Source organism: Silurus aristotelis (genome assembly GCF_946808225.1).
Source record: "Silurus aristotelis genome assembly, chromosome: 23".
NCBI classification, from domain to species: Eukaryota; Metazoa; Chordata; class Actinopteri; order Siluriformes; family Siluridae; genus Silurus; species Silurus aristotelis.
Window position 1 is genome coordinate 2,306,830 of NC_139596.1, and position 23,266 is coordinate 2,330,095.

Below are 23,266 nucleotides of genomic sequence, written 5' to 3' on the forward strand. Positions count from 1 at the left end.
AATGAATTGTGAAGAATGTATCTTGGAGCTCAGTACACCAGAGAATAGAGAAAAAGAAGAGTTGGGAGTATGGGTATGAGCAAAGGTGTGAAGATGGTATCATAATGCCATTATTGTGTGTGTCTTAGATGTAGTTAGGCATTAAAAGCGCATTGGAGTAACTAATGTCTTCACCCCACTCGGTGTTTCTTCCATTTTGATTTAATATGAGTAGCATGGGTTAGCAAGGAAGGAAAGCTGACACATGGCTTTTTAGAAGAAATCATCTATCAGCCAGACAACCAAAAAAATAGGGGAGGTTGTTTCTAGGAAATAAAAAAAAGTTTATTTCATGGAAAGAGGAATGAAATCTTGTTAGTTTTATTAGCCGAGAGAACGGGAACAAGGAGGGCATTTATCAGGCAGCGTATCCGGTGTGCGGAGAAATGAGTTTGAACCGTGTGTCAAGTCTATATCATCCTTCAGCCTGCGACAGGAGCTCAGACTCTACGCTGGAGATCTAGCTGAGGCTTTTTGTCTTTTTCTTCACCTTTCTTTTGAAGAATGGTAGGACATTTCCACAGTTACACTACAGACGGATGACTTCTGATAGACATTTACATTTAAGGCATTTCGCAGGCGCCCTTGACCAAGCGTCTTACAATTTTCTCATTTGTACGATTGAGCAGTTGATGGTTAAGTGCCTTGCTCGAGGGCTTGGCAGTGCTGGGATGTGTCATACTCACAATTGAATTTGAAACTACCATCAGAAGTCCAACATCTTAACCACTGAGCTACCACTGCCTCATACAATTCAAATGTTATTCTGAAGTTTTCAAAGAAACTGGTCCTCTGGCTGTTGCAATAGTATATATACTTACTGTAGTGTACCCTCAAAAGACCATTAGTATGCATCTTATACTTGGAGCTTTTGTCAGTTAGGTAATAACAGTATATGGACAACAGTTTGTGGACACCGGACAATACAATCTGCTTTCTGAACATCCCATTGGAACAGTGTTTTTCCATCTCAGGTATCCCCTGTACCCCTTGTCCCCTCCCTACAGGTATCCTTTCTTTCAACCTGGTATTCCTCTCTGAAATGATAAAAAGATTAAAGTGTTGACTGCTTTAAATGCTGTCAGATCATCAACTCCTGAAACTACAGTGAGGAAAATAAGTATTTGAACACCCTGCTATTTTGCAAGTTCTCCCACTTAGAAATTATGGAGGGGTCTGAAGTTGTCATCGTAGGTGCATGTCCACTGTAAAAGACAATCTAAAAAAAAAAAATCCAGAAATCACAATATATGATTTTTAAACTATTTATTTGTATGATACAGCTGCAAATAAGTATTTGAACACCTGTCTATCAGCTAGAATTCTGACCCTCAAAGACCTGTTAGTCTGCCTTTAAAATGTCCACCTCCACTACATTTATTATCCTAAATTAGATGCACCTGTTTGAGGTCGTTAGCTGCATAAAGACACCTGTCCACCCCATACAATCAGTAAGAATCCAACTACTAACATGGCCAAGACCAAAGAGCTGTCCAAAGACACTAGAGACAAAATTGTACACCTCCACAAGGCTGGAAAGGGCTACGGGGAAATTGCCAAGCAGCTTGGTGAAAAAAGGTCCACTGTTGGAGCAATCATTAGAAAATGGAAGAAGCTAAACATGACTGTCACTCGCCCTCGGACTGGGGCTCCATGCAAGATCTCACCTCGTGGGGTCTCAATGATCCTAAAGAAGGTGAGAAATCAGTCCAGAACTACACGGGAGGAGCTGGTCAATGACCTGAAAAGAGCTGGGACCACCGTTTCCAAGGTTACTGTTCGTAATACACGAAGACGTCATGGTTTGAAATCATGCATGGCACGGAAGGTTCCCCTGCTTAAACCAGCACATGTCCAGGCACGTCTTAAGTTTGCCAATGACCATTTGGATGATCCAGAGGAGTCTTGGGAGAAAGTCATGTGGTCAGATGAGTCCAAAATAGAACTTTTGGGTCATAATTCCACTAAACGTGTTTGGAGGAAGAAGAATGATGAGTACCATCCCAAGAACACCATCCCTACTGTGAAGCATGGGGGTGGTAGCATCATGCTTTGCGGTGTTTTTTTGCACATGGGACAGGGCGACTGCACTGTATTAAGGAGAGGATGAACGGAGCCATGTATTGCGAGATTTTGGGGAACAACCTCCTTCCCTCAGTTAGAGCATTAAAGATGGGTCGAGGCTGGGTCTTCCAAGATGACAGTGACCCGAAGCACACAGCCAGGATAACCAAGGAGTGGCTCTGTAAAAAGCATATCAAGGTTCTGGCATGGCCTAGCCAGTCTCCAGACCTAAACCCAATAGAGAATCTTTGGAGGGAGCTCAAACTCCGTGTTTCTCAGCGACAGGCCAGAAACCTGACTGATCTAGAGAAGATCTGTGTGGAGGAGTGGGCCAAAATCCCTCCTGCAGTGTGGTATAAAACTACAGGAAATGTTTGACCTCTGTAATTGCAAACAACGGCTACTGTACCAAATATTAACATTAACTTTCTCAGGTGTTCAAATACTTATTTGCAGCTGTATCATACAAATAAATAGTTAAAAAATCATACATTGTGATTTCTGGATTTTTTTTTTTAGATTATGTCTCTCACAGTGGACATGCACCTACGATGACAATTTCAGACCCCTCCATGATTTCTAAGTGGGAGAACTTGCAAAATAGCAGGGTGTTCAAATACTTATTTTCCTCACTGTAACTTTTTGACTAAAGTCTTGTGGTTAGGATTCGGCACTCTCACCGCCGCGGCCCAGGTTCGATTACCGGTCAGGGAACCGAAACCAGCCATTAGGGTTGCACAAGCCAGTGCACTCTTAGTTCCGGTCCCAAGACCGGATAAATAGAGAGGGTTGCGTTAGGAAGGGCATCCAGCGTAAAAACGTGCCAAATCGAACATGCGGATCATGAATACGGATGATCCACTGTGGCGACCCCTAATGAGAGAAGCCGAAAGAAAGTTCACCCTCAAGAGACCATTAGAGTATGCATCTTATACTTGGAGCTTTTGTCAGTTAGGTAATAACAGTATATGGACAACAGTTTGTGGACACCGGACAATGCAATCTGCTTTCTGAACATCCCATTGGAACAGTGTTTTTCCATCTCAGGTATCCCCTGTACCCCTTGTCCCCTCCCTCCAGGTATCCTTTCTTTCAACCTGTTATTCCTCTCTGAAATGATAAAAAGATTAAAGTGTTGACTGCTTTAAATGCTGTCAGATCATCGACACCTGAAACTAGCTTTCTGACTAACTTGCATAAAATGTGCATTTGATCACATGTACTAGAGCATGTGGAATTTAGCGGGATACATCGCTTCAGTGACTTGCTCTTATTGGTTATTTTTGTATCTACCTTGCATTCATTTTTTTTTCGCTTCCTCGAGTTACATTTTATTACATCGAGTTCCATTATTTCTATATTCTTCAAAAGATGAGCGATGTTTGTTGGGAAACAATACAGTTGTTAAAAAAATAAAAATAATAAAATAAAAACTTTCCAAAAGCTGCATGCTATTCTCGGGAGAGCGTTATTTGTCATCGTTCGGCGTCTCGCCTCTCCTCTACTGTCTCACCCGATGGAATTAGAAGAGCTTCACTGCTGCCGTAATGGCCCTTCAGAGGTCCCAAATTAAGTTGGCTTTCTTCGCACAGAGCCTCCTCGGACGCTGAAGGATCCATTAGTATCAAATCGGTTTTTGTTAATGTCCTTATGGTCAGCTGGAGGGTGATTGGGGGGGAGGTGTTTGGATGGAAGGACACCTTCCTGTTTATTTTACAGCTACTTTTTTATCAATCCTGTTGTTCCATAGTTACTGGGCCCAAAAGATTTACATATAAACCAATTTGATGGTTAAGGTTTCGTTTGAAATGCCAAGTATAGCTCAGTTTATTATCTCAGTGATGATGCACTATATAGACAAAAGTCACACAACTGTACACATCTTTAGATGTGGTAGCATGTCATTCTCCCATTACTTGAACGCCAGCTCAAAGAAGATATGCTTTACACGGGTTGAGCTCTGACCTCAACCCTATTGAACATGATAAATGTGAATGCTGACCGCCTCCCCAGGCCTCCTCACTTCACCTACATCAGTACCTGACTTTACTAACACCCTTTGTGGCTGAATGAGCATAAATCTCCACAAAATCTAGATCTTTCTAGAACTTTCTTGTACTTTTTGTAGTACACCACATTGCTGTCGAATATAAAGTAGTTTCTGATTAATCAGACCGATTTTCCAGTGTCAGCGCACGTCTGTTTGCACGATAAGAGGAATAAATACCTAAGTAACCTAATCTTATACCTATTATAAGAAAGCAGGAATTCACTTAATACTACATTTCCCACAAGCCACTTGTCATGGGTTTGTTTGTGCACCTGTTCCTAGTTTAAGCATTGATTAACTACGTCTCTCTTCAGCCATTCATACACAAAACATATAGCATAACCTTATGCTCCAGTACATCTGATCAAATGCACATCAAAATTGATAGTACTATGAACAGCGGCTACGCTAATTCCTCTCTACTGCTACCCTTTTTTTTTTTTTTTACCCATCCTGAGGCATCCAGAGATTGGGTTAGCTTCAATTGTGTCCCAACCTATGAAGATTTCTGACCTTCGAAAAGAAGATGACGACCCTGTGAGGATCCTGAGTAGGGTTGCAAAATTCCAGAAATTTTCCAGACTGGAAACTTTCCATAGGAATTAACAGAAATATATGGGAATCAACGGGAATTCATGGGAATAAACTGGGAATTTACCAAATTGCAGGATAGCCTAGCCTATAGCAAGGAACTTAAATGTAATATCTAGAATAATCTTGGTTAAAACAACCAGATTTAATGCAATTTCAAATGCACACAGCACACTTACTGCTGGGCTACTGAAGCCACGCCCCCCTGGGTGTAAGCTACTGTGCAATAAAATGATACTAACAATTATATCAAAGTCAAAAAACGTATGTTTATATTATGTTTGTATGTGATACAGTTTATATTAACTTCCCCAAACTTCTAATTAATTATCATAAATTTCCAAAAATTCCAGCAAATTCCTGGTAAGTTTCCAATTTGGAATAAAAATTCCCCAGATGGTTTCCAGGAATTTACCAGAATTTTTTCACCCCGTTGCAACCCCAATCCTGAGGCATCTAAAGATGTATAGGCTCCAGTTGGATCCCATCTCAAAGATTTTGAACCTTGGATTTAACAACCTCGTAACCAATAATCAAAATAATCTTCTACATAAGTGGTTTCTCCATCATTGAACATTTAAAGGCTCGGGCATGGACAGTTACTGTATACGACTGTTGAATGGACATTACTCAATCACACACTCGATATTTCTCACTCTCTGGTGTTTGTGATGTTTTTATGATTTATTTCCACACTCAGCGTTACCCAAATGAGGACGGGTTCTAGATTTTGGAGTGTGGTTATGGATATTTCTGTTCATCAGCCATTTAGGTGAGGAGACCTGGGGTGCAGTCAACGTTCACATTCATCCCAAAGGTGTTCAGTAGGAAAGAGATCAGAGCTCTATTGCAGGCCACTCAAGAGCTTCCACTATAAAGCATGTTCACCAGATCTTCAAGGAGCTCACTTTGTGCACTTTGTGCTAAATCTTATTGTAGCGCCATCTAAGGACAATTGAGCGCCTCCAGCTTTGAGGTAACAGTTTAGAAAAGAACCACATATAGCAGAAAAGGTGAGGTGACCCAATACTTTTGGCAATACTTCCTTACTTATCAGTTTCCAAGTCTCCTGCTATTCCCAAACCCAGTATTCAGTATAAAGCACAGTGAAGAGTTCAGGTAGATGAACGGCGATCCCGATAAATAATAAACTAAAAATGGCAGGCGTCGTTAGCGACACACTGGTTTCGCCCCGAACTCTGTGGCAGATGGGAGCCAAAAAACCTGCTGATTCCCGAATTGCCTGAGAGGTATTATCATCCATCTCTTTCTCTCTCGGCTGGCTGAAGAACACACGCTGAGGCTCGTTGTGCGCAAAAAAAGCACTTCGGAAGCACTTGGTGAACTCTGTGGCCGTGTGTATGTGTGTAGATTTTATATATATATATATATATATATATATATATATATATATATATACACATACATACATACATACATACACACACACACACACACACACACACACACACACACACACATTATATATATACATACTGTACAGCTGAGATTAAATCTAAATGAAAGTTTCCAGCCATATGTTCAAGGACAGAGAAGAGTTTATTATAATGAAGGCTGTGAATGATGTGATTAAATGTCAATCATTTCCCAGTCAGTCTCTCTCTCTCTCTCTCTCTCTCTCTCTCTCTCTCTCTCTCTCTCTCTCTCTCTCTCTCTCTCACTCGCTCCCTCCCTGTTTCTTTCTCTCGTAGTAGAAAACTTTTTCTTCATATATGGAAAATCAGTGGTGGGCAGTAACGAAAGAACATCTAATACGTTACTGTACCTAAGTCGTTTTTTTTTTTCACATATCTGCATTTTACTCAATTACATTTTCCAAAATCAGTCGGAACGACTATCTACGAGGATTAAAAACGTAACTGGTCAAAACACGCAGCGGGTCACCGTTCAGGGTCGAGCGCTCGCTCGGTTTTAAACTCGTTTTGATCGGCGCTTGACAGTGGCGGATTTATGCAAAGGCGACGTGGGCAAAAAAAAAAAACGAAGTTTGGTGACGTCACCTCAGTAAGGAGAACTGAACCCAAATTAAAATTATGGATGACAAAAATAAAAAGGAGCCCAATTCAATCCCAAATTCAACTCAGAGTTTTTTCACAAAACTGAGTGGATTGAGCAAAGACCCCAATAGACAAGAGGATAATAGGATCATTATAGTCATAATAAAATCATAGTACTTTGGATATTTAAGTACATTTGAAAAAAAACCTTTTACTCAAGAGAAAGTTGAAAGAGAGCATATTCGACCTACTGTATCTCTACTTTTCAACTACATGCTTTGTATACTTTATCCACCACTGTGGAAAATACAATAAAACATACAGCCTCTTGGCCTCTGCATGACCTCCTAGAAGTTTTTTTCCCACCTCTCTGCTCTTGGACAAATAAAATAATCATCCCTTGACACCTGCATGTCAGGGATTTGGGAATTTAATGAGTCTCTTAAAGCGAGAGGAAGTTTTTTCCCCCTGAAGAGCTTCGGGTAATCGTCGAGTGACACTTCAGGCAATCAGGAGGCTCAGCAACTTGTTTTTTTTTTTGTTTTTTTTTAAGAGAGATTCCAGCAAACAAACTACAAACAGAATAACCAGCTTCCTATACAGTTTCTAGTATATAGAATTTTTCTGTCTTTCAGACTTTTTTAATGTATTTGTCTTTTATTTTTGTTCAACATGTTTTTTTTTTCGTTTCTCTTTGCCAATTGTGTGCATTTGAAATTTGTCATATAAAAAAAAATAATGTTTTTTTTCCGCTTATCAAAGTTTATGAAAGCCATTCTGTGAAATGGACGTGCGAAACGTTGCCGGAGGACTCGCTAAAAAAAAAAAAAAAAAAGAAAAAAACGACATGTCCGAACGCGATCGGATGGACACCATAAAAAATCCATCCATCCATCCATCTTCTCCCGCTTATCCGATGCCGGGTCGCGGGGGCAGCAGTCTAAGCAAAGATGCCCAGACTTCCCTCTCCCTAGACACTTCTTCCAGCTCTTCCGGGGGGACACCAAGGCGTTCCCAGGCCAGCCGGGAGACATAGTCTCTCCAGCGTGTCCTAGGTCTTCCCCGGGGTCTCCTCCCAGTGGGACGCGCCCGGAACACCTTCCCAGGAAGGCGTCCAGGAGGCATCCGGAACAGATGCCCGAGCCACCTCAGCTGACCCCTCTCGATGTGGAGGAGCAGCGGATCTACTCTGAGCTCCTCCCGAGTGACTGAGCTTCTCACCCTATCTCTAAGGGATCGCCCAGCCACCCTGCGGAGAAAGCACATTTCGGCCGCCTGTATCCGGGATCTTGTCCTTTCGGTCATGACCCAGAGCTCATGACCATAGGTAAGAGTAGGAACGTAGATTGACCGGTAAATCGAGAGTTTCGCCTTGCGGCTCAGCTCCTTCTTCACCACGACAGACCGGTACATCGACCGCATTACTGCAGAAGCTGCACCGATCCGTCTGTCAATCTCCCGTTCCACCCTTCCCTCACTCGTGAACAAAACCCCAAGATACTTAAACTCCTCCACTTGCGGCAGGAACTCCCCACCAACCTGAAGTGGGCAAGCCACCCTACCATAAAAAAATAAAATAAAATTAAATTAAATTGCGCGATGATGAAATTGAGTGTTCCGAGCCGTTTCGCCGCTTTCCGGAATGATGGTATTAACACGAGGGAACTGCCATCAAAGAGGAGACGATCAAAGTCATTTTTGTATCTGTTATATAAGGTGTTTTTTTTTCCATCTTTGTTTCTTTATGGAGTTTCAGAAGTCAGAGTGAAGCAGCCGGTGAACAAACTTTTATACAATCCACAATATATATAAATATATAGAGTATATACGGTATTACTGTTATTCAAAGTACCGTAATTTCCGGAGTATTAAACGCACTCAAATATAAGCACCCACTGAATTTGACAACGATTTTTATTTTGAACATAAAGACGCCGCACCTGTCTATAAGCCGCAGGTGTCTACACTGAAACGAATGAACTTTACACAGGCTTTAATGAAAGACAGTGTCTGTTACACGGCTTGTATCTAAACAGTAGCCGACCAAGAAAGTCATTGTTCACTGTCTTCCTCCTTCCTTTCACAACAATTTCTCTCGGAAGTTTTCTTTTGGCATCGTCGTGCGTTTAAAAATCACCATCAGTAAATCTTTTCTCCCGATGCCGTGCAGCTCAGAACACAGGTGAAGTGCGTTTTCATGCCCGGTTGTTTTCAGCGTGACGAATGATTCGCATTACCTGTAGACAGTCCGAGTGAGCGGCAGGTCAAACGTCAGAGGAACCTCATCCATATTTATGATGTGGTGCGGCCCGATTCAGTGGGAGCGCATCTGATTTAATATAAAGATTTTCATTGGTTCACCTGAACCCGTTCGGCAATTTCATTGGTCTGATGTTATGGGGCTCAGTTTTTTGGCGGCATGAAGTTTGTGAAAGGAAAAATCCATAAATTAGCCGCTTCATTGTTTAAGCCGCGAGGTTCAAAGCGTGGGAAAAAAGTAGCGGCTTATAGTCCGGAAAATATGGTAGATACATTAATATAGTAGTAAAATAACATAGTAGAAATGACAATAAAAGCCTCTTGACTTGACTAATGAAAAGAACAAACCTTATTAGTATAGTGTAGTTACTAGAGTCTACATTTCTACAGTAGATTCAGATTGCGCATCAAATACCCTTCGTTGGCATAGAAAATAGTGTTGCTCCTAATTAAAAGCATATATCTATATATCTATAGCAGATATAGTATGATTAATAACGAATCGTACTGTATGATCTATATTAGGACCAATGGCACGCCATCGGGGCCAAGAAGGAATCAGAATCAATTACGCTTTCATCGGTTTTGTCCTTACATATACACGTACATTAAATTGATCCTAATGGTCTACCGCGTTTCCCTCTGTTAGTTTAGATTCGTGTTTCTATCCAATCAGATTTCAGCCGTCACATCAAAGGTATCGATGTAGCTTACAATCCATGTTGCTCGAACGCTTTCACCAGTCAGGTCGTGAGTTGGGGCCATCTAGCAGGCGTCCAATAACGTTCGCATTTTTAAGTCCTGGAGTTGACTGGAGGTTCAGAGAGCTCGCTAGTCAGAGCTCGCGACCCGCATTTGTAGCAAACTGAGCAAGCGCAAATTGTAGTGAATTGAATAGCTGTTGTTTTGTTTTCTTTCCATCCCACAATGACTGACAGAGGAGAAAAAATCAATGTGGATGCAGACTTTCAGGAATGTCCCAGTACTTTTGGCCATATAGAGTCTTTTCCATTTAATATTCTACACTGCAGCACTGCTTTTCTTTCTCTCTCTCTCTCTCTCTCTCTCTCTCTCTCTCTCTCTCTCTCTCTCTCTCTCTCTCTCTCTCTCTCTCTCTCTCTCTCGCTCTTTCTCTCTTTTTCGCTCACACACACTCACAAAGACAGAAGAAAGGCTAGGCTGGTTGAAAGCTTCCAGTTGAGTGGCTTTTTTGGGTCTATTTAAATCTTCTATCGAGCACTATAACTCTGAACCACCCACACACACACACACACACACACACACACACACACACACACACACACACACACACACACACACACACACACACACTCACTCTTCTCAGAGTGGGTCATACAGTGGAAAGATGTCCCACAATGACCTGATCAGAAACACTAGCACATAGACAATGATGTGTTAGCACCCCCTCTATTCCCCCCCCCCCCACACACACACACGCAGACACACATACACAGTGTGTTTAGTGGTGCTCATGACCTTCTCTTAGAACCTCTCTCTCTCTCTCTCTCTCTCTCTCTATTTCTTTCTCTATCACACAAAGTTTATTGTTCAGTGCTGAAACACAATAAGAGCAGGACACACTGATGAGTGTATCGATTACTTTCAGCAATATCTCATATCTCTGAAAGCACACACACACACACACACACACACACACATCCACGCACACGTATTAGTACTGTCACATCTCTATTTTTTTTTTCCAAAATGAATTCAGAAATTCAGCTACACCCGCGGTGCTAATTTAGCCTAGTTCAGATTACCAAACAAATCCATCACATGCTCGTTGTTCGCCTCAAAACGCGTTCTGAGCGCCGTGAGAACCGTGCCGCTGCACGAAACCGAGGCAAAACCATAGGGAACATCGACATTTTCCTCAGACGTGTCGTTCCATTTCTAAGAAAAGACACCAACATCCGAAAAAAATTGCTGTAGAACTGCGCTTAGCATCGAGCGCTAACCAGCGCTAGCCTGGCAACATATCAGAAATGGTATGTTGTTACCATAACAAAAATTGTGAACTGATTGTAATGATACTGTATAGGGCCACAAGTATTGGGACACCAACGTTACAAAACAGATTTTTTTTGTGTTTTTTTTTTTTTTTTATATATATACCACAAACCGTTACCACAGAGTTTGAGGCACACGATTGTATAGGTCGCCTTTGGCATGAAATTTGCCCTTCACTTGTACTAAGAGACCCAAATCCAGCTCCATGAAGATATCCTTCTCATGGGCTGGAAGTGTGTGGGAGATCTTGAGTGGTCTAAAGAGCTCAGACCCTCAATCCTATTGAACATAATGATTGTGAACGCTTACTGCACCCCCCCATTCCTCTTCATCTCAAAACCTAATGGAACATCTTCCGAAGAAGAGTGGAGCTTAATATAACAGAAAATGGGGACTTAATGCAGAACGGGATGTCCAGAAAGCTTTTTTTTTGTCCATACAGTGTATAAAGATTTCTGAGTGTGTGTGTGTGAGTGTTGTACCTTTTCCCATGATGCCAGGCTGCTCTCCCAGCACTAGTTTGAGTCTCTTCGCGTGGATCTTGCCCTGATAGTGCGACTCTGCGACCACAGCCGAGGTGAAGGACATGTTACACAACGTGCAGCACTTGTTCTTGTCCACATCACCTTCCTCGCTGCCCTGCACCACACACACACACACACAAAACACACTTTAATTCCAAATTCTTGGAGACTCCTTCCCTGAAGATTTCTGAAGAACAACCTGAAATGTGAGACACCATACTCTGGGTGTGAGCTGTTGCTGTAGGAAAGGTAACGTATTCAGAACGGGTGTTTAACATACACCTGTACTACTGTCATACTTTCAGCTGTCGAATCAGCAACTTTTTGACCAATCATAGTCAAGAATCCGACTGCGGTGTAAATAGTATCATTGAGCATGAATAAGTGAGAACATCCGAGAGACACAGAAAAGCGGAGTGCTACTTAGGAACAACTTCTGGACCTGGTCTGTGTGTGTGTGTGTGTGTGTGTGTGGGCACCAATTTAGCACTTCCTGACTTGTGAAGTGTTTAAAAAATCTCCCCCTGTGCGGAGTGTGTGTGTAAAAAGCCATTACACACTCTGTCCTGCTATGTGCAAGAACCAAAGGCTACAGGGAGTGTCCAACTTGTGACTTGTTCAACACATGTTTACCCCACACACACACACACACACACACACACACACACACACACACACACACACTGTGGGGCACAAAAGCAAGACATCCTCTAAATAAAGGACACACGCATACACACAGATACAAAGCAAGTCTTCAAATAATAAATGCACGCACACACACACACACACACACACACACACACATACATACAAACAGAAAAAGAGACAAAGCACACAACGGAAAAAACACACATACAAAACACACTTTTCAAATAAAGAAACACACAGATAAGAAGCGCACGCGCACACACACACAGCTCAGTTGCTTATTTTCAGTACAGCATAATACAGTGTAGTGTGTGTGTGTGTGTGTGTGTGTGTAATTGTGTGTGTATATTGTTGAATTATTGTTTTAGTAATCAATAATTTTTTTTAGAGAGATTAGATAAATGAGGAGATAAAAATGAAAATGAGATGGGATTAAAAAAGACGGGATGATAAAATAACGAAAACGACATCAGAGTTTCGCAACGTCTTTAGGTGAGCAAAAATAATGGCACCCTCCAATGCAGGTGAGGCAAACTCACTACCACAATTCTGTGTTCTGCTGAATAACATCAACGCAGGCAGAAAGTTCACTTTTAGTACAAGGACACCAGCATGTGTGTGTGTGTGTGTGTGTGTGTGTGTGTGTGTGTGTGTTTAATATAGTGGGATGGGTAACTGCTGTCACTGCTTTCACACCTACTGTTAAAGGCAAAAAGAAAATCTGCCTCAAACCAAATACTTGAAAGATTGTGTAGAATCACTGACCATTTCTCTTCTTTTCCTCGTTTTCTTTTCTTTTCCTTCCTTCCTTCTTTCTTTTTAAACATGATTTTATCATTCATCCTATTATTTATCCTTTCGTCCTTTCATTCATCCATTTATTTATCTATCCACTCCCCTTTATGTCAATTCATTCTTTCTTCTTTCATTTGCCATTTCGGCATTTTCTGCTTACGTTATGTTTCCTTTCTTTTTTAAAAGGTTTCGTTTGTTTTTTGTTTTTTTTATTCCAGCATTCGTTGCCTTTTGATTTGACTTACTATCTAAAATTAATTCTATCTTTTTTTTTTTTGTTCATGTTTAACACTTCTGTTTTGAGTCTCTGCCTTTTCCTGTGGTAATTATAATGAATTATTATGTCCTAAGCCACTGACTAAGTTCCTGATGTTCCATAATACACTTGTGTTTTACCTCAAGAGAAAGTTCATTTTCTACAACACTGGTCCCCAACCAGCACCGGTCCATGGGTCAATTGGTACCGGGAAAAATACATAACTTACATTATTTCCATTTTATTTATTATCTGATTCTGAACGGTTGTATTTTGGAAAATGACCGGATTCTCTCCTCCACATCTGTCTATTACTCACTCTTGATGCATGTCATGATGCCTCGGTCACATGTCTTACCTCCATCCGCTACCTTCTTAAAGGGGCTCCGGCCGCTAACACATAATACATTAATGCTAAATTCAAACCCCCAAGTGAGCAAAATGAACCAAAAACAACACAGTGGATTCACGTTTATTATTACATTTAGATACCAGTTTTTATGGTCGTATCATTTTATTTTGTTGTATTTATCCGCCACACCTTAAAGGCCAGTCCGTGAAAATATTGTCCGACATTTAACCGGTCCGTGGCGCAAAAAAGGTTGGGGACCTTTATAAACCCACGTGTTGCACTACAGAACAGTAAAAAAAAAAAAAAAAAAAAAAGGTTGATGTTTCTACCCGACCGGAGTGGAGAAGTCGGCATATCGGTTTCCTCTCTTCCTCCAGATTCGGATCAATGTGAACACCGCTAATTAGATCTCTAATTAAACTCCAGCCGGGATGTCCGGGCAGCTCAAAAAAACACGTCTCGGGGTGCTAATTGTGTCCTCTTTACCAGACGAGTGTGGAGCTGTAGCGGTTTTTCTTGTTTTGAACAAGAAAAAAAATCCTCTGGGAGCAATGGAGGTACCGGTATCATTACTGAGCCCAAGTACACAGTAATGCACATTACTTCATGTTGGACTGGAAGTGGAGTTTGATAGAATGTTCATCCTGCAATGCTGTACTATTTATTTTTACAGTGTGTATTCGGTACCCAGTCATCACGGTCCTAAAGAAACCGGATTTCACCACGTTCTTAAGTTTTCGACTCAGGGGCTTTTTCTTTCCGTGGGGACATTTAACAAAAAAAAGCAACGTAAATAATAAAATCAGTAATACGAAACAAAAAGTATATTGAGAAGTACACAAAACTACTGGGAGAACGTCGGAATCTTGAAAATTTACCTCAGACATTTCTATGTTTGTTTGCGATTATACCGAAAAATTGCTTTGGAACTGCGATAAACAAAAATCCACCATTTTGGGGAATGTCGCAAGTCCTGGCACAAGTTGTGAGGCCGGCGTTATCAGAAATGATGAAATATTTGTCGAATAAAACGTAAACAAAGTGGAACGACTCAAACGATACATTTTATCGCCAAAAGTATTAAGACACCCGAAGTTATTTCGGCCGTATGTGGTTCTTTCCATAAGATTTCAATGCAATGTTGTGCAGAAACAGGTTTGAATCTTCTAGTTGAAGTGTGAAGAAAATGTAAAACTATACTAGGCTGAAAAAAAAACATGGGTCCCAATACTTTTAATGGATACCGTGTGCTTTTTTTACAAAAACTTAAAATCTTTGGGGGTCCGGCTGATGGATTTTTGAATTTATGGTCCACACCTTCAGGGTTTCATTCATATGTTTATAGACGATTGTACATCATCGATTTGTATTTCAATCCCTTGATAGCTAGATTAGCCCCTCCCCCCCCGCCCCAGTACACAACACGGGCTACCGATCGCATCCTGGCTCACTGACTCCACTTGAATCGGAAATTTGATTTTCCGCTGAAGCGCTCCGTTAACAGATGGCTGATAGAGATTAAACACTGCAGGGATTTCGGTCTCCATGCTCGATTCCGCCCTGAGCATTATGTCTTCATCGTCGGAACGCATTTATCCCACTTTCTTTCTTTTTTTTTCTCAAGGTGGCTCGGAAAACAATGGTCCCTTTCAAGTACGACGGCAAGCGATCTATTTTTTTTACCGTTCGGATGCGAAATTCCCAACAATAAAGGGACCCTTCGTTTTCATCGCATTGTAGTGCGTGCATGTAGGGGCTTCTGTTTCGAATCAACATTTAAGGGACACGCTAGGCCACACAGAGAGAGCTGTTTTCAGGGTGGGTTTACAGGCAATGGGATGTTAAACGCAGCATCTGCGAACTCTGCGGGCGGTGCTCGCTGAGGGAACGCTGGGAGGTGAGCAGGAGGCTGAGAACTGCACAAAATAAATAAATAAATAAATAAATAAATAAATAAATAAATAACTAAATAAATAAATAGAAAGCAAATTAAAACATAGGCATGTTTTTTTAATGCCTCAGTGAAAAAAAGTTTACGGTCAGGAAGCACTTTTTTTGTTTGTTTGTTTTTAGTATTTTGTGCTAAACTGTCAGGAAACTCTCCGGTGATGTGTGTTCTGTTCATTCTGAGCAAGTTTTTCGGGAAAGGAAAACAAAGCAGTCGTTTATTTGCCTTAGCAGTCAGGAAAAGCAGCAAGGTAAAAAAATGTAAAAAAAATAACAAATAAAATACAAACGTTTAAAATATTATCATTAATTTCCAAAAATCCACTTATACAAACCATTTATTGTCAAAAAGCAAAATATATAAATATTAAGCGACTTTTTTCCCGTTTTTTTTGTTTGCTATTTGTGGGCAGAGCATATGTAGCTACCAACCTCAATCATAATAAATTTTAATAAATTTTATTCAAGTTAAAATAATTATAACAACTATATAATATAGTTATAATTACATAATATATAGCTAAAAATAATATCAAATTATATAGTAATATAACCTTTCAACAAGAAATAAACAAATAGTTTATTATTTACTCATAACAATAAATATTCTACACCTTCAATCTGATTACGGTCTCATTAAAAAATGTGGATTATCTTCATTACAGCAGCTATAAATGGTACTTGTGGTTGTGCAAGTTTGTGTTTGGAGTTGGTAGCCATATTTGAAGGCTGTGGTGTCTTATGGGAAACGGAGTTGAAATGGTTGCTCTTGTGGGCATTTCTATTAAAAGAACCTTCTGACCAATCAGAAGCTAGAATTCCACAGCGTTGTAGCAGAACATATAGCAAATGAGACTCAAGAGACATACAGGCAGTACCTCAATGTTTGGACCCAATGAGAAATCTCCCAAAGCTTTTAAACCATTAACTGTGGAAACCATGACGTTTTTTGACCGCTATCACCATGAACCGTTTCTATCAGTGAACAGTTCATAATCTCAACTACAGCGAATGAACGTTCAGTGTCCCGCCAAATGAGGATGTTCCCTTTTGAGTTTTGGTCCTCACAAGGTTCCTTCCGCATGAAGTCTCAGGGAGTTTTTCCCTCACCACCACATTCACCTACGGCTCACTGATTAGGGATAAAAATATACGGGCAAATGTATGAATTTAACATGTATATTCATAATTAATTGATTTCTGTATAGCTGCTTTGGGACAATGTCCATGCTATACAAAATAGACTGGGATTTAACCCAATCAACTAATCGATTGAATTGTTGGGATGGAATTTCAGATACATTGACCAACCAAAAAGTTCATACCGAAACTGCATCAAGAGCACGAAAACACCACTGGTGTAAAAACCTGTAGAAACACAGCTTTCCGGTTTGCCACCCAATTTTCACTCTTTGTTGGCTGCGGGCTGACACTGTTCCCGCTGTCATATCGTGAGTTGCATTCTGTCTCCTTTCGAGCTTGGAGCGGTTTCTTCGCTCGCTTGATGAAAAATCGGAATGACGCTCAAATTGCTCGGTGTGCGCATCGCTTGCACGATCAGTCAGCCGGAAAACAGGAAGTTTAACCGTTCAACACACGTGCATGTAGATCAGAATCAAGACCCTTCCTATAGTCAGCATACAAGTCCTCAGAATTTTTTGTAATACTTACGTTGTGTGTCCGTAGTTTCTTGGCCGGACAGCCTCCGTCCACCGGGTGGAGCATGTAGTAGAGACGCACTTTGTTCGCATGTTTTCGACTCTGCAAAGGACGAAAACAAAACAAGGTAAGGACACACTATAGGGATCGATACAAGTATTGAAACCGTAAGCCCTTCATTATGAAGACTGTGGAAATTTCGAGCTTCAAATCCATGTTGTTTCAAGGCCTCAACCAATCAGATTGCGACTCGCTTACTCCAAGTCCCTCTAAAAAGCATCCAATAACGTCAGCATCTTCACGTCTTTTGATTAAACAGTCAGAGAGCGCACTAGTCAGAGGTCGAAACCCGCATCGGTAGCAAACTGCACAAGCTCAATTTTATTTGTGAATTTACTTTCGAGGTGAATATCGATGCTTCTGCCAAAGATGATGTATGAGAGTTGTGGCTACAGTGAAAGGAGACTTGTTGAATTGTGTTTATTGGGTCTCTTGCTTTAGTAATGATATTCATTCTCATTGTATGAGATTCCTGGTCCTGATGCAGCGCTCTGTTATACTGCGCTTCTTTATAACACTGATGGTTTCTATAGCCGTGGCATAGGAATGATGATATTAAAAAGTGAATTGACTCAGGTAGGACACCACCGAGGCTCTGTGGGATGATGTATTATCATGTGAAACACTGATGCTGGAGTGAATGAATCCTTCCATCAATAGTAAATAAACATATTTTCCAGAGAAAACTATAATTATAATAAAATGGCTGACTGGCAAATAAATATATTTTAAATATATTTCAACAATCGGAAATAAAAAAAAAAAAAGCAAAAAATGCATATTATATGCGTACATATATTTTACTATATAAAATTTTAGGGTTTTGATTGTTAGATTTGAGAGTTAATTTTAGGGTTTTCTAGCTTTTTTATTTTATTACATTACATGTCAGTTCTTTTATTAAAATTAATTTTTATCTCAGAATAAAATTTATTTTTTTCGTCATTTAATAAAGATTTATAACATCTATAAAATATGTACAGAAAAAGCCTCTATTATATATATATATATTATAGAAATGACATGTAATGTAATAAAAAAAGCAGTATATAAATATTATATATATATATATATATATCTTTCTGAAATATGAATTTTTAAGAAAATAAGGAAAAATTTTCACAATATTATATATATAATGCATACAAGATTTAGTTTTTAATATGAGCATTAAAAGTGGATAGAAGGATAAAGTTTAATAGTTCATACAAAGTGCACGAATGTCGAGACAGTGATTACAGTGAATGCAGTTTGATCTTCACAGCAGTATGATGAGGCTAGACTAAATCGGTTGTTCACAGCACGCCTATCTTTTATTTCTTTATTTTTGGGCTCGCACCATTTCCAGACATTCTCTTTGTTGCAAAGTGTGAAACTATCCAGCCGACATCAATGGACAGGCTGTGAAAATGACAAAATAAACTGTCCTTTGGCGAGATAATGATTTTAGTTCTGCTAACTGGGACCGAATGAATAATATGCACAGCTGGGAATGGAGGGGTGGGGTGAGAAAAGGGAGAGAGAGAGAGAGAGAGAGAGAGAGAGCGAGAGAGAGAGAGAGAGAGAGAGAGAGAGAGAGAGAAAAAAAAAGAAATTATCGCAGCCACTATTATTGCCCTATGGATCACCAATGTGTCAATGTTTTCAGGCGGATGTGGCATGGCTGCGGCGACACGCAAAATCGATTCACACCCTTGGTTTATGTGAAAGTCAAGTCATTTGACGAGTATATATATATATGGAAAAGTTATTAAAAGTTATTATGTTTAATGAGTTCCAACTCGAATCACACTTGCAGTCTTAAAGAAGCAATCAAAACCAGGAAACTGCTAAAATCTTTGAGAGAGGGTACAAATACCAGAGAATGGGGAGTCAGACCATCAAACCAACAGATGCTACACATGTTCACTCTGTGGTATATGGATTATGGAGTACTGTAGTTCTCAAAAAGGGGTCTGTGATACACAGCCAGATGGACTTTCGCCCAGTTCGGATCAGGAGCCGGAGTGCATCTGGCTGCAAACCCTTTGTTGATGGTATAGAGCTCAATGGATGTGTTATTTACATTTATGTTTGTAGCATTTAGAACGAGTTAAATCATCTCATTTATTCGTTTGAGCATTTGAGAGGCCCAGCAACAGCAGACTGGTGGTGCTGGGATTTGACCTTCTAGGTATGGAAATGATGTACCAATGTAACCCTTTGTTGTCATGGCGAGATCGGTTTAATGGCTTCATCTACCATGTAGATTGACACCTAGACACCGCCCCCTGCTGTTTCTAGGATCTTCTCAGGATACGTATTAGAACACTGTTAACTCCTGCCATCTTTGCTTTGGTCAAAGGGCATGGTCAAAAAGGAAATTCTGGGACATCTGGGTAAATGATTCGGCTTTGCCTCAAATCCAAGGTCCAAAGGGGAAGTGTGTGAAAAATGGTACTTGCAAAACATCAGGTATAATTCTGGTTCACACCACTTATGGAGTTTAACCATAATCCTAAAAAACCCAATCTGGTGAATAAAGTCTGATTATATGAACCAGGTCTATAGAATTTAACGTAATTCTTTGTGATGGGTTGTATCGAGAAACAACGTAGGTAGGTAACTGATACCGCAGATCAATACGATAGAAGCAATCAGGCAAATCAAGTCTGATTATCCGAAGCAGGTCTATTGGATTAGGCTTTACTTGGAAGTCTGAGAGATGGGATATATCCCAAAACAAGGTTGGTGATCAATACCTTATACCATACTGGTTACCGTTGTTGATTGAGGATCGATGCTGATCGCAAGCACGTGTCAGGAATACAGTATGACTTGAACAAGACCTGAATAAACCAATTTGAAAAAAACATGACTCCACTCAAAGTTATTTTGCAGCCACTGAAACTTCGAAACCTGAGTCAGCAAATCTGCCGGTAGCCCCTATGCGGCTGTTCCACTCAGGAAAAGCCACTTCCTGTCGCTCGCATTTTACAGACGACATCCATCTGTGAAAGAGATGGAAGCGGTTGGATCGCAGGAGAAGAACTTGTGTTTGTAACACTCGGAATTCATTTTGAAAGTCAAAACACGTGGAGTATTCCGTTAGGTCCCCCTACATCATACTCAAAATGTTCATATGTTTGTTTTTTAAATAAAGATGTAAAATATAAGTGGTTGTAATACTTTGGTGCTCAAAGGACATTCAGATTTCTGTTGAGTAAATGCTTTATTCCACCAGGTACAATGTATGCGGGAGAGGTTGGGATTAGTCAGAATTCATCTGGGAACGAGTGGGATTCAGAATTCCGTTGGAAGTGGGTTTGTGTGGGATTTAATCTTGATTGAACTCATTAGCTGGAGTTTATCTTCCAATTATCATAGATGACTTAAGTTTTCTTTTCTTTTGGGAGTCTTAGGTTAGGTAGGATGGCAATTTAATGTCATATGAAAAACCTTGACATTGAAGGTTAAGGTTGACAAACTGAGGGAATCGGAAAAACCATTTGGAGAATAATTCCTGTTTCCAGATTCACATCTACACCTGTGTAGAAATAAATAAAACCAAGGTCTGCAATGCATCAAATGTGGCTTGGTCTAATGTCAATAAGCATATAAAACTAAAAGTTACAAACCATGTCAAAACTAAACAGGTTCATTCAAGTTTATAGCCAATAAGTATACGTTCTGGGGGGCAAGATCCTTGTTCGTGATGGCAACTGTATCTCAAATAACTGCTCTTTAGCATCCGAGGCAAGCGGAAAAGCAACTGATAAATGTGCAATCCTTGAGGCAGATGCATTAAATCGTACAGTTTTTTCCGAGGAGTGTGTGTGAGTAGCTGGGATGACATTCATCTGTATAAATCACTGTATAGATTTCCTTCTTCAGTCTAGTCCGAAGTCAATAATGTCAGCACAACTGTGATTTTGTCCTGGTCATACATTCTCAGTGTCTCTTTTCCATTTTGTCATTGTCCTCCAATTTTCCACTATATTGTTCTTTTCTGTCTACCTCGATGTTTTTGCTGATGTTGTTGTAATATGTGTTTTCCTTGGAACTCCAAGCATAGATAGAGCACACACACCCACCCGCTGTGATGTCCGTATCCGAACCATGACCACAGAGGTAATAAAATGCGGTATGTCAGCTGTTTGGGCTCAGTCAAGACAGTACACTTTCCCTGCTGAATTTAAAGATGAATGGACATCAAGGCTGCCTGAGTTGACAGCAGTTCGGGGTGCTGGAACACGGTTTGGTTCGGCCTTCTAACGGGATCCCTGCGACTTTCATAGTGGTGGTCCTGAAAAATACCATGCCTGTAAACAGAATGGCGTATTCCTAGAAGTCGTCAATAAAATCCATGAGATTCATTAAAGCTCAGCTGAGCCCATGCTCTATTCGTCCAGACTTCGCTTGCTGTTACCCCCACCACCAGAGCTTCAATAGTCACTGTGTGACTACGATAAGGGAGATCTCAAATTGAAAAAGGGAGGGAAAAAGGTCAGACCCGGCCTTGTCTTGTTAGCGAGTCTGACTTTTTGTCACAAAACGTCACCGTGCAGTAAAAGGCCTGACTGACATTTTAAATGCCCTACAAATCTTTTCCCCAAAGACCCAATGGGACTCTATGAGGATGCACCTTTTAAACCAATGGAAAGGAATGTCTAGATAATCCGTAAATTATAGAGAAAAAGTCTCAAGCACAGACTAAGGCCTGGGTTGGATTTGATTCCAATCCAAACACAAATTTGTAAGTGGACTAAAAAGTAACCAGGAATGTAAATATAAACCAGCACTAGAAGCAGTAATGTAATAATGAAATAAAGAGTTTACAGCAAACCAGGAGATCAGTTTAAACAATTGACAATTCTGATAAATGCAGAACCAATTGACGGTACAGATAAACAGAGGTGTAAAGAGTGCCTGAAAATCATACTTGAGTAAAAGTATCAATACCTTACTGTAAAACTACATTACAAGCTACAAACCAACAATTCCAATATAACTAGAGTAAAAGTCTTCAAGTATCTGATTCGAATTGTACTTGAGTATTTGAGTCCAAGACATACTGTATGTTGATTAAAAAAAAAACATTCAACATGCCAGAATTAAAGAAGTCATACAAAACAAAAAGACAAAGTAGTAAAGCAATCTTTCAAAAAGGTATTTTCCATTAACAAATTAAATGACGGTATCGTGTCACAGAAGAAGCATTTTTAGGGCTTAAACGAGACAGTAGCTCGCTGATTCTAATTGATTGGAAAAAGGAGAAGCGGCGTTAGAATTCAATGGACGAACACATCATTTGAGATAAAGCAAAAGCAAATATTCAGAGCTGACTGGGATTTGATGCAGCTCTCAGTCTCAGAACTAATACGCACTACTTTTATTCAACTTCAACAAAAGCAGGTTTTCAAGTTTTTTTCTGAATTGATTTTTTTTTTCGGACTGAAAATGAGGGCAGCAGTGCTAAAAAGTCGCTCAGCAGATGGGGAGTGCTGAGCCTTAATGACATCTTCAACAGAGGTGCAAAATGTAATTGCTAATGGTCATTGCCGATTAAAATAGAGTGGAGTTAAAAAAAAATAATAATAATCTATTAAATCATAAATGAAAAACTAGAAAGTGGCCAATCATCACTTAAATACATTAACAAAGTAATTTTACTCCAAAACGTGACACCACTGCAGAGAAGTGAATAGTGAACGGAAAGATATTTGGATCAGGACAATATAGGAAGTTCTAATAACGGCCATTAAAGCAACAATTTTTACACACCACCAGACAGACATTTCCCTGCCCAAAACTATTTAACTGAGCAAAAAGCGTGTCAATCTCAAGGAACTGTATTTAGAAATTGCTCAATTATTGCAACCAATAATCTCAATTGGTTTTGGTTAATGTTTCTAATAGGGAACGTTTAAGTGACATTAAAGAAGTGTCGGGCTTTGGAGGAGTTAATACGTTTTTGTTCGTGATGGGAAT

The 23,266-nt window shown here is 40.1% G+C and overlaps 1 protein-coding gene across 1 annotated transcript in view; it reads right to left on the reverse strand.

The window, feature by feature from the left end:
• zmat4a (zinc finger, matrin-type 4a) overlaps positions 1 to 23,266 on the reverse strand; it is a 60,053-nt gene that overhangs the window by 18,784 nt on the left and 18,003 nt on the right. Inside the window, exons 3-4 of the mRNA XM_083526451.1 lie at positions 17,249 to 17,338; positions 11,538 to 11,694 (exon numbers count right to left, since the gene is read on the reverse strand). Of these exons, the coding sequence (XP_083382577.1) occupies positions 11,538 to 11,694; positions 17,249 to 17,338 (247 nt within the window). The remainder of the gene's footprint in view (positions 1 to 11,537; positions 11,695 to 17,248; positions 17,339 to 23,266) is intronic.